Source organism: Crocodylus siamensis, chromosome 3, assembly GCF_052110815.1.
Source record: "Crocodylus siamensis isolate JL-2025a chromosome 3, ASM5211081v1, whole genome shotgun sequence".
NCBI classification, from domain to species: Eukaryota; Metazoa; Chordata; order Crocodylia; family Crocodylidae; genus Crocodylus; species Crocodylus siamensis.
In genome coordinates, this window is record NC_143397.1 from 72,936,872 (window position 1) to 72,949,976 (window position 13,105).

General features: G+C 43.6%; 1 protein-coding gene across 3 annotated transcripts in view; it reads left to right on the forward strand.

Moving 5' to 3' along the window:
* The window catches only part of ADAMTS19 (ADAM metallopeptidase with thrombospondin type 1 motif 19), a 256,732-nt gene that overhangs the window by 120,758 nt on the left and 122,869 nt on the right, over positions 1-13,105 (forward strand). For all 3 annotated transcript variants that reach the window (XM_090038507.1, XM_090038506.1, XM_090038508.1), the window contains one exon: positions 3,531-3,636. In XM_090038507.1, coding sequence (XP_089894633.1) covers positions 3,531-3,636 — 106 coding nt within the window. The remainder of the gene's footprint in view (positions 1-3,530; positions 3,637-13,105) is intronic.

Sequence of the window (13,105 nt, forward strand, 5' to 3'; positions counted from 1 at the left end):
TGCTGCTGCCAGTGAGGGGCTCCAGGAGGTCACCACCAGGACCATCATCACCCTGCTGGGCCTCCAGCCCACCCTCCTGGGCCTGCGATGCCAGCCTGCACTGGTGGCAGCACCTGGTGCAGCACAACTGGGACAATAAGCAGCAGGTGGAAGCTCTTTGGATGACCCAGGCCACCTTTGTGGACCTGCACCACCAGCTCCAGCCCCACCTACAGTGTGAGGACACTGACATCTGCCTGGCCCTGGTACTGCTCAGGCTGGCCACGCCAGCCAACCTGTGGTACGTGGGACATTTGTTTTGGCCCAGGCAAGGTCACCACCAAGGAGGCCATCCTGGAGGTATGCAGCATCCTCCAGGTCATGCTGACAGACACCGTCCTCTGTGTCTGCAATTCCCAGGCAATGATGGCAGGCTTCTGTGCACTGGGGTTCCTTCAGTGAATCAGGGCCCTGGATCTCACCCACATCCTGGTGGCCCACCCACCCCATGGAGACCAGATCTATTATAGCTGCGGGGGGTTCCACTGCTTGGTGGACCACTGGGCATGTTCATGCATGTCAGCGCCAGTGCATGTGGCACCCACGTGTTCTGAAACCCTGGACTGGTCACGCTGGTGGAGAGTGGGTGCTTTGCACTGGGAGTGGAGGATGTGCAACTGGGCACCATCATTGTCCCATCCCTGCTCATCGGGAACCCTGCGTACCCACTCCTGCCCTGGCTGATGGGGCCCTACACCGGCCACTTGGACCCCTGCCAGGCCCACTTTAATTGATGTCTGGGCAGACCTGTGCCTTTGTCAAAAGTGCCTTCGGCTACCTCAAAGGCTGCTGGTACTCCTTCAGTGCCCACTTCAGATTAGCCAAAGAGAACCTCCACTGGGTCATAGTCATATCCTGTGTGCTGCACAATATATGTGAGTTCCGGGGAGAGTTGTTCTGCAAGGCCTGGGCAGAGGAGGTGCTGCAGGTGGCAGAGGCCTGTTAACGGAAGCATGAACCACTGCAGCAGTAGGTTCCCTATGGTGAGGCCCTAGGTAAGCTGCTTACCTGTCAGTAGGAGTCAAGGCATTGGGTATGGGAGGCTCTGGTGGACCACCTCATGGAGCACTCCCCCCTCTAGCCCTCCTGCCCCACCGCCCACGCCCACAGATCCCCTACCCCTTGCCCCCACCCCCAGCACCACTCTCATGCCAGGCATATGTCCAAACAAGAAATCTTTAGTTCCTTCCTTCTTTCCCTCTCAAACAAAAGACCCCCTGTCCCCACCCTCCCCAACAAACAGAGACCCTCCACCACTGTCCCCACACACCAATAATAAATCCTCTTTCCAGTTTCAAAACTACTTAAAAGAGTCTATGTTTTTGTGCCCTGGAGTGGGGGGGCTGTAGGGTGGGGGAACCTAGGAGGCAGAGCCTGGGGGTAGCTGGTGAGCAGCCCAGTTTTGGGTCATTCACCCATGGGTCCAGCAGCTGTGGAGACTGGGGTGGGGGCTCGTCGGTGATAGTGTCCAGCTGTGAACAGTGTCCTGGGTGGGCATGTGGTGTGTGCTGTGCAGGCACTCAGCTGCCCCTCTCCTCCCCCTCCCAGGGAGGAGATGGTGCTGCTGACAACCGGTAGTGTCATAGCTGGCCACTCCTCATGGCAGGGTCTGAGGTGCAGAGCTGGTGAGGTAGCCACTGGCCAGGGCTCCCTGAGCTGCTAGTGGGTTTAGCATCCAGGGAGCTAGGCAGGGTGGGACGCTGAATTACTGAGGGCCCCTCCTCCAGTGACACGTCACCAGAGGGTTCAGGGTGCGACGGGGCTTGGCCAGGCTGCCTGTGCTGATGTAAATCATATGGCTGTGACCTGGGTCCTGGGTCCCGAGGTGCCAAAATCTGGGTTAACTGCCACATAAAGAGCATGGTCTTATGGGCACGACCAGACTGACTGTTGTGATCGGTCATGGCCTCCTACAGTGCCCACAAGGCCTTGACCTTGATGCAGCGACCAGGAGTGCCCACACTTCCGCATCTTGCCCGACTGGGCCTCATAAATGTGGGTGTTCAGGTGCCTGCCTTGTTTGAACTCCCTCTTCACCTCCACATGGTCCCAGAGTGCCATGAGTTTGCCAGTCTCCTCCCGGTTCCAAATGGGATCACGGGTGGCTGATACAGGCATGTGTATGCAGGTGGGGGTGGACCTGGATGGGGAAGATGAGGATGGCATCATGGTTCCTCTTCCAGCTCTCTGTGCCCCTGTACAGCTGTCCATGAGTTGCTGGCCCAGGGCAGCTGCCAGCAGCGCCCAGTGCAGGTTCATGGCATGGGAGTGGGAGCCACATGGCTGAAGCAAAGCTATTCCCTGCAGCACCTGCAGTCACAGGACTGCTGGGGGTTTGCAGCAGGGAGGTGGTGCTGGCCCTGCTGCACTCGGGTGCCTGTAGGTGGCCCTGGGGGCTGGCAGGGCTGCCCACAGACTGTAGCAAGCTGCAGTCAGCAGCCACAGGCTAGTAGCCAAAAGCCCTCCAGCCAGCAACCACAGTCTCAGCAGGCATCAGCCATGGGCTGAGCAGCATCACTGGAACTGTGACTGTGGGCACAGCAGGGCTGTGGCCTGCCCAGGGGGACATGCAGGGCGTGCAATACCTTCAGGCTCCTGTGTTGTGTGTCCCAGGGCAGAAGATGGTTGCTAACTTTTATAGCCTGCAGACGGGGGCTGCCAGTGAAGCAACTCAGCCCTGGAGCAGGAGAAGCTCCCAACCACTAGCCCTGGGGCTGGCCTCAGGCCAGTCTCCTAGTGGCTGGGCAGACCCTGCAGCATACTTAGTGCCAGGTTGCATCTACATGTACGCTGCTGTGTATTAACTAATCACACTTAAATCACACTTAAACATGATTAAGGAAGTTTACTGCATGCACTTACTGCACAGTAAATTAGGCAACAGCCTAGTAACATGTCTTGTGTAGACGTGCCCAGAGATACTTAGTACTCTCTTACAGCATTTGTAACGGACATAGTGCTGAGATTTCCATCTGGTAAAATTGCTATACTTTTTATGGGATTTGAAGTATCCTGTATACTTTTTCTTCTTTTTTCACTTTACACACTGAGTTCTGTATTGATGCTTAATACATAATAAACAGTAAAGCATTACTATGTAAGAGAAAGACCCAAAAGAATAGAAAATAAAACTGAAAGTATCAGTTGAAATACTTACGCAGCCTTGTAGATCTTTGCTTCTTCTATTTTTCCTTATAGCAATAAGGTGTTTCTTATCTTACTGTTATATTTTATTTAAATACCTAACATTGTTTAAGAATAAGTTCTTTTACACATTATAACTTGTGCAATCAATGATATTGCCTCTGCTTTGTATTCTTTTCTCTCTTCCCTCTATTTCTTTGTTAATTCAAGTCATTTGTGTTAGTACAGCACTGAGCACAGTAGAGTTCCAGTCCTTTTTGGGTTCATTCATGTGGCCATAATATATGTTGCTATTACTACTAGTAGTAATAAACATAGTGATTAATTGTGATTATTGTGTTTCCTAGGTATAGCATATTTGAGTGGAATGTGCAGTGAAAAACGAAAATGTATAATTGCTGAGGACAATGGGCTGAATCTTGCATTTACCATTGCCCATGAAATGGGACACAAGTAAGTACATGAAAAACAGGTTGGTTTGTATTATCCCCAACTGTTAAGTTGTTTTAGAAGTATTGCTTGTTGAGCTCCTTTTTTCTTCCTTTCTTAATTAAGAATGATTGTTCCTTACAATAAAATTGTAAGGAAAACCATCTTTTTTATGCATGTGCTACATTAACAATTAGATATTTGAATAATACATCAGCTTTTGTATGCATAAGGTCATTTATTAGAATAGTTGTAAGATCTAAATTAATCTGGGAGAAAACAGGTGCCTTGTTATCTTGTTTTTTGGGATTGTGGTACTGTGCATTGAATCCAGCTCTGACAGTGGTTTCCAAATGACATTTTAATGAGATCATAAGTTGGAAAGGTCTTCAGTTGAGTTTGGCATTCTCAAAACAGTTCCTGTTAAAGCATAACGGTCATCACAGCACTAGCTTAGTTTTTTTCCCTTAAGTAATACAAAAAGAGGACTTTGCTGAAGGTGAAGCTGTATATTCTTCTCAATCAGATGTTCATCTTTCAGGCTGGAGGGAGAATAAAAAGTATTATGGATTAAATATGAAAAATGTCCCATGCTGCCAAAACCAAAAGAATTAACAAAACTTGCATTCATTGCTTGGTCTTCTCACGTTTCAGTAAAGAACAAACAAGTAAGGGCTTCAGAAAATGTCAGTATTATTGGGTGGGGAACTGTCATATTCATTGTCATTATTTGCTAAAAAGGAAAGGAAAAAGTTAGGGAAGGTTCAGAGGCAGGTGACAAAAATGATAAAGGCCTTGGAAGTAAGTCATACGAGGAGATATTGAAGGAAATAGGCAATTTCAGCTTGCAGAAAAGGTGATTTAGAGGAGACAAGATAGCAGTTTTCACATTTTTGAAGTTCTGCTTTAAATTAGAGGGAGAAACACCTTTTCTCTGTTACTTTAAAAACAGAATGCTGATCAGTTGCTTTCAAGTTGTAGCAAAATAGTTTTAGACTGGAAAAAAACCAACTTCTTCTCTGTTGATTTAACGAGGTAGTGGTGGACTAGATTGCCTAGGGATATCGCGGAATCTCCATCATTAGAGGCATTCAGGAAGGTGTTGGGTAGCATTGGTTAGGGATGATCTAGGACTAGCTATTCCTGTTACAGGTATTTCCCATGCTTCTGGGCTTTGCTGGCTGCCACATGGGGCCAGGAATAATTTTTCCTGTTCCTGTTGGTGTATGTCATGGTTTTTTTTATTTTCCATAGGAGCATTGGGTGTTGGCTGCAGACCAGACTGGGGATTTTGACTTATTGGGGGCTGGGAGGGGGGTGGCAGTGCCATTGTTTCTGCTGGGACTAAAACCTAGAGGTTCCTGGCTAGAAAGTATTTCCCCCGCACTCAGGGTCAGACCCATCACTGTGTTTGTGGTTAGAAGGAAATTGTATCCCCAGGTCAGAGTGGTATGGATTGTGGGTTTTTTTTACTTCCTTTGTAATGGGGATGTGGACCTCTTCCTTGGATTTCTCAAATTATTTCAACAACCCTTGCAGCAGCTGGCTGCAACACTGACTTCTGTTGTCCCCCCACTTTACCTGTGTCTGGTTAAAGTACTATGCCTTGTACCCATGTGACAGGGTTGATTATGTGGTTTTAGTAGTAGTTTATGCACACATACGGGGCTCATTTACACAAGACATTTATTGCAGAGCTGCTGAATTAGCTCCGCAGTAAAGTCTCAGCATTTACACATGCAGCCCTATTAGGCTGGAGGGAACTAATTAATTTAACTCCAGGTTAATTCTTGTAAATATAAGTACATGTATTTACAAGTACTATCCTACAGCAGAGTTCTTTAGTTTGCAGCAGTGCACATATAGATGCTGACAGGGCTGGCTAGGGCATGAGGGTGTTTCACTGTGGGGGCTGCCTGCTGGCTAGCCTGTCACTGGAGCATCCTCATGCACCAGCCATCCCCTCTGCAGCACCTTGAGCCGGGTCAAAGCAGCTTTGGGCTGGCAGACTGACCCCCACAACCCCCTGCCAGCTGAGGCTGCTCTGACCTGCCTCAGTGTGCTGTGATCTTGGGCTCATGGTCAAATGTTGTTCTTGGGAGCAATAAACTTCAGCATGATATGTGCAAGAGTTTATTGTTCCATGCTAACAGCATGTATAGATGCACCCATGGTTTAGAGATCTACTCCCTTAGTTCTCCATGCTTTCTGACTCTACTGGCATATGGTATATGCAGGCTAAACATAGGCAGTCTTTGGAAAGTTAATGTCTTGCATTGAAAAACATTTCAGGTTTATGTGCGGTTTGGGTAGGACCCTAGAGCGACAGTTCGACATCTATAAAATTAACTTTTTCCTTCAGAAATATTTTTTACGTTATGCAGCCATCCTCACATGTCCCAAGCAAATTCACATTTAAAAAGTTAATGAAAATATTACTGCAGTTTTACATCTGTATGACCACACTGACTGAAAATAGGCTAATGACATATGAAACTGAAGAAATGCAGTGGTGAGTCAAAACTCTGGCCTAAAATGAGTGCTTTCATTTGAGCCTTCCATATCTTGGGATGGGGTCACTTTGAAGGACACTGACAAATACTGTTGCATGTGAACAAGCAGTGCTTTACCTATTGAATAGTAAAAGCCTGTACTTGAAATCTGAGTGTAGTAGATTTAACATATTTATGAGTTTATTTTAAAGAAGGAGCTTTCATATAGATCAAAAAAACTACCTGACCAGTTAAAAAAGAATAGAATACTGCCAGATTTTTAAATCTACCATTGTTATAATGGGCTAAAACATATACATTTCAGATGGAGAAATAAGAAAGAAATTCCAGTTCTGAAGCTAGGTTTTCATTTGCTAAATAATATTTCCCATTTAAAGTGTGTATGTGTGTGTGTATGTGTGTGTGTGTGTGTGTGTGTGTGTGTGTATATATAATAATAGCTGTAATTTTGTAGCTATTCATGATCATACATTTTCTTTTTGAATACATAAAGGAAGGGTCTAAATTGTAACATCTTCAAATAAAGGTACAGTAAACACTATGCACAATAAATTTAAAGACACAGTTCTGAAAAACTAAATTAAATATTGTTCTTTGGTTAAAGCTGATGTCTTTTATTAGACCAACTCAAATAGTTGGAAAAATTCTTCTTAACAAGCTTTCAGGTATAAAATACCCATTGTCAGTCTGAGGAAGCATCTGCAGTTGGTGTATGCTCTTCCAGGATGGAACGAATATTCCATCTATTCATTCTATTCATCCATCCAGGAAGAGCACAACCCTATAAGTGAAATACTGGTAATTTTTCTCAGAAATTATTTAAAATATCATTCAGCATTTTTAGGTCATGTTTTGGAAAATAAAAATAAATGTATTGTTTTTGGCATTATCATTCACCCTATTGTTTTCTACCAAATGTTATGGAGTTGCTAATAAATATTCTTGTGCTTCAAGCATGTTTTTAAATATTCATAATCAATAATCTGTGCTCTTTTTATTGTGAAAAAATTAAACAACCACACAAAATCCATTGCAATTAAAGAATTTTAAACTCAGATTTAGGAAACAAAAATAGAGGATTGCTTTTTCCAGTCTCCTCTGTGACCACATTGCAAAGTGTATCATCAAGTCTAATAAGGTCTCTATTTATAATGAAGTTAATTCCAAGATATGTAGTAACAATCTTGTTAAGACTATCCAGAGATGTATATGTTAAAAGAAGAATTTTACAATTAAGCCTAAATTTAAAAGAAGTAAGGTTAGCACATCTGAAAACAGGTGATGTGCTAATGCCAGCAAAAATTCAGGTCTCTTATAAATCCTGCTGCCTAAATATCATTTAATCACAAGTATCATGAAACTTCAGAAATTGGACAACTTGTACAAAATTATATTTTTGAACCATCTGTGCTTTGAATTCATTAGGTTTATTACAGTTTGAAACCTAAATGCCAAATTATCATTACTACCAGAGACAGTATCAACAAAGGTCACCATATTAGTACATTGGGGCATGATGCATTTAATCCCAGAAACTAAGACTGAGTTTTAAACTGACTATGATGAAATTAAGGGAATTTACAAGGAGTAAGTATTGAACGATATTCCCTAATATAATCTCCTTAGGTTGGTACAAGTCTTAAGAGAATATTTGATTTAAGATTTTCTAACTGTGGTTTTAGAAACAGAGTATATGAAACCCTCTGTCTAAGGACAGATTATCAGCTGTTGAAAGATGATATTTTTCAAAAGTAAAGTTTCTAATGTGATTCAGTATATTGTCTTTTGTGAACTGTTCCACCACAGAAGTTCAAAAAACAAACAAAAATAACTATTGTCTAATTTTGCTCATCAGCCATATAACCTTGGTCTGTGGTGTCATCAGATCTTACAAAAATATTTGAAGAGGAGATATACAAGGAAAACTCAGGTTTCTGAAACTGCTGAATCGTTCCTTTTCTCTGAGGGAAGATTGACAGTTTAATAAAGCTTGTGTTACTGATGATTAAGGCGTGATGTAAATTGCACACCCAGTTCACTAATATCATGGCCTGATCATTATGGGGACTGTCATTTTCATGCCAAGATCGTAGCACCCCCTGTTTGCTGATGGTTGCTGCAGGCTGGGGAATGTTTTGCTTGGAGAGAGCTTGGGGGTGGGTAGGGCACATGGGCCTGGGACAGGGTGGGTAGCAGAGGGGCTGTTTGCTCCTCTGCATGTGTTCTCTCCCCCTGTCGTCAACTCCCAGTGCCCCAGTTTTCCCATCCAGAGAAGCAAACAGTCCTTCTGCTACCCACTAACAGACTTTGCAGAAAGAAGAAAATTATAAATAATATTTTTATAGATTTTTAAAAGTATCAGATTGATTTTTTTTTTAAAATCAAGACATTATGGGCATATGCGCTTGCAGCAGCTCAAATAAAAGCAGTGCAAATTTGAGGTGGGGCTTTTTGCCTCGGCGCACGTGCTCGGACATGCACTTTGTTGTGAAGCAAATATTGCCGCTTGGGGCAAATTAACTCTACTCCTCCCAGATCTGCAGCTAGGGGGAGCTAGAGCCCAGGACCAGCACCTGTGCTCTCTTTAGCAGTATAAAAAGCTGCCCTGTCTTAGCCCATCTGAACAAAAAGCTGCCCTGGTAAGCAGCTCGGGGCTACTCACTCTCAGGAGCTTCTGGGGCCCAGCCAGTTGGTACCTGGGGACAGTACCCCTTGTGCCAGCTGGACTGCTGCAGCAGCATCTTAATCCATTTTTTAAAACACCCCAAAATCCATGTTCTTCCACAAGACCACAGTGATCAGTTGGGCAATGCTTTATTGGTAAATTTACAATGTTAAAGCAGTTTGGAAGCCTACCAGTGTCTCTATGATCATGATAAAATAAATTCTAAATAACTATATGTGTTGATGTGTGCTTTTGGTTTTCTTCACACATGACAGGTGTGCGATGGGGGGATGTGATGTTTGCAGGAAGAGGGTGGGAAGGGGTGTGGGGGAAGGCGGGGTGTGTGGAGAGATGTGGGTTGGTGTGTGGGTAGGTGTGGGGTAATTGCTGGGGGGACTGTGGGTGTTGGGGTCCTTGTGGGGGGGATGCTCAGGAAGGGTGGGTCCCCTGGCCCTCACAGGGTGCAGCCCCCCACACAGCACATGGAATGCCCCCCCACACGGCCCCAGCTCCCCCCTGGAGGGCCACAGCTCCTATCCCCCACAGAGCTCCAGCCCCACCACCCAGGGTCCCAGGCACCCTGGAGGGCCCCAGCCCCCCCACACAGGGGGGGCCTCTGCTGCCCAGCTGGGTGGGTACCATGGTGGGATATTTAAAAACATCTGTTTCCTGCAGAAATAAATGTAGTTCTGAAATACTACAGAATATTTTATGAATAACAATGGAAGTACTAAATGGTGCATGCTATTGTTAATTATGTTTTGGGGTTACTCTGTTACAAATGTGTTTCCATATGTGAGCAGTTTTTCTGTAAATGCTGTGAATCAGTAATGTATGGCTCCCCCATTGAAACCACAACCTTTACTTGTTTTCTTGGCTCTAGTAAAGGATACAGTGAAATATGAGACGAGTGAAATTGACATGAATTTTCTTCTTTCATTGACCTTTTGAATGGCTGTTCTCAAGATTTGCCAATTTCAATCATCCCCACTCAATTAAGTAAATTGTTAAAATGAGAGTATGGCTTTTTGGCTCTTGCTTCCCTTTTGGTTACGTTAAACTGCTGCTGCACAAGTTACTTCACTTGATCAGTAAGTTAATGGCTAATAAGAGTTATGCATTTTTCGGCCTATGGGACTTAAGAATTACACTGTTTGGCACCTCTAAGGGCTCTAATCTTGATTTTAGAATTAAAATATTTTATTGTAGCTATGGAACTTAATGCTTCTGTTTCATATCTTCCTCCTTTTCCTTTTCCTTATGTAGAACTTGGTCCATGTTTTTCCATTTCTCTTTGTAGTTCTAATAGGAATTTGAAGAAACCTTCCTATTCGGTCCCTGATTTGGTTCAGTGGAGATTCAGCCAGTTTCGGTGGCTGAATCTCTGAATCCAGATGGAAGCAGAGGACCCTTTAATCTCTCTGAATTGATTTAGAACCCTCCAAATTGGACAGATTTGGAGATTCGGATGTAGATACAGCTTTAAGTGTTTTTTCAATATACCTCTAGGTAGCTGGGGCTCTGAACACTGTGGTACTGGGGCAGGCGCAGTGTCCCACAGAAGCCCAGGGGCTCCCCAGCACACTCTGCAGTAGATGTGGAAGTAGACCAGAAGCACTTACAGTCCACTTCCTGGTCCACCAGGGAGTGCACGGGGGGCGGGGGGGGTCCTCCATGCCCCTTTGGCTCGGTGACTGGTGCCTCCTGGGTCTTGGGGTGGGGACACCTGGGGTCCCCCTGTGGCTGATCACTGAGCTGGGGGAGCCTCTCAGCATGCTCCTCGGCAGACCCAAAAGTGGTCCGGAAGTACTTCTGGTCCACTTCCAGGTTTGCTGCCAAGCATGCAGGAGGGTCCCTTGTGCTCCTGCGGGACACTTCATCCACCCCAGCACCTCAGTGATCACGAGCCACACCTGTCACCTCGAGGTATGTAGAAAAAACTTGTAAAGCTGTGCCTGTGTCCAAATTGCTGATTTGCTGAATCAGCATCAAACCTTCAGATTTGGATTCAGCCGAATTGAATCGGGGACAGTGATCTGAATCAACGGCTTGAACCACTGTTCCTGATACGGGCCGAATCTGAGTTGAACAGGGCCAGTTTTGCACAGCTTTACTTCCTATAGTTGGAATTATTATGGTTATTGTTGTCATTTGTATTACAGTAGTGCATAGAAGATCTAACATTGAAGCCTTATGATTCCAGGCACTGTATGGTACATAATAAGTGGCAGTCCCTGCCGCTAGCTCCTTAATATTGAAAACTTAAATAAATTAGCACAATTTAGGACCTATACAATGATAATAATACTTGAAACATAAAGATGTATCATAAAAGTACATTGTGTATTAGCCAACATTTCTGGAGATGGAAAACCATATTTAAGAGCTTTCCTTTGGAACTGTATGATATTTTTAATGACCTAACTTTTAAAGTTTATTTAACCAGATAAACAGTTTGTATCAATGTTAGAATAGGTATTTTGGGAAAAAGCATTGGGTAGGACCAGATACTTAACACACTAACAGCTACACTGAAGGAAGCAAAAGGAGCAGCAGCCCTGAACCCCTTTGCCTATGGTCTTATTTCCTGGTACTATAACTTCCATTGGACCCACATTGTTGGGCAGTAACCTGGTTGTGAATTTACACTAAGGCAGACAGCTGTTAAGGAAATACTATGCGTTTGAGTGCAGGCAGGGACCACGATGCAAATATTGTAGTCCTAGCTTTGCTAACTACCTTCTCTTTACAAGCTGATTTCTGGACATGTAGAGATGGGTCTCTCTGGGGAATGGTATAGATGGCTCCTGTGCAAGTGGCTGACACTTATGCCATTCCATATGAAAATTATGCATAGAGCAGCCCTCCAGGCACATATCACGCAAGCACAATTTGCTCATGGTAACTTATCTAGTTTTATGACCATTTCCTTTATACTTTCCAAATTTTCTAGTTTTTCATAAGACACTTCAGTAAAAGCTATACTTTTATACCTTATACCTTAATCTACTAGATTTGTATCTTCTGAAAAAAGATCATTTACTCCTAGCAGCAACACTGCTCTTTGAAGCCACAACACTGCAGGCTTTCAAAATCAGACATCTACAAGTAGGTTTCCTGAATGGAAAAGGCCTAGTGTTTATTCCCGGTGCTAAGCCTGTGTTGTTCTGCTGATTTCCCTGGGATATGGGGCTGCTTTAGCACTTCTGGAAGCCAGGCTGCTTCTATTTAGGATTGAGGAACTTAACTTTGGGCAGTAAAGTTTAAAAAGTGTGGCCATAACATGACAGGTGTAATTTTATGAGAATTTTCACTGTAACTAATGACAAACCTTCAGGAAAGTAGCTTATTCACATGTAGTTTTCACAGAATTGTTGGTATTAAATATTCTTTGTGCAATCTTCAAGTTTGTTGTGCAGCAGGTCAATTTTTGTAATAAACTGTCATATAGTAAGGATAAATTTCATATTATTTTCGGCAAAGTTTGGGCAGGCTTTTTCTCTATCTATTTGTTCAATAGCTAGAGGCTGTTTTTTCAGGAAATGTGTATTTAAGACATTTGCTTTATCTCACCATAAGTAAAAGAATGTCACACTTAACTCACTTCTTTATTAAATGGTTATTATTTTGATAAAAGTCAAAAGCAGCATAGAGAGCTTTCCTTTATTTTTTGTATAGAGCCTGATTTTGATTTAGTTTAGTCTTATTCCTGTGTAAGTTCCTGTTGGTTTCAGTACACTTATCATTTTTAATCCTATAAGTAAAAACAGAATTAAGATAGATTTCAAAGTGATTCTTTAGGTACCTAATATGTACTGAAATGAAGTTTAGGTGCCTGAGTTCCAAAGAGAAATTCAAAACAGTCCTGTGCCATTGCCCACAAGATGCTTAGATTCCTAAATTGATTAAGCTCCTCCATTTGGGACTGCAAAGTGCCTTAGGTGTCTAAACAAGGTTTCTGAGCATTCTCAGGAGAAAATCAGATGGTGCACATAAACACACCATGGTATTTAACTCAGCTCCTCTGAGATTTACCTGTTCCCGAGAGTCACAGAAACTAAGCAGAAGGCTTCTTTTAGTTGGTGGAACACACACCTAAATTGTATCAAAATTAACTAAATCAGAGCTTTTATGAAGGCAGGCTCTTCATAGCATCTGATGAAGTAAGCTGTTAATTACAAAAACTTATGAGTTTCTGATTTAGTTAGTCTGTGAGGTACAACTCTACCCTGACTTCTGCCTGCCTCCAAACTAACACAGCTAACTACCTCTTTCTTTGTACAACAGCCAGTGTGAGTTAAAAAGCAGAGTTAAG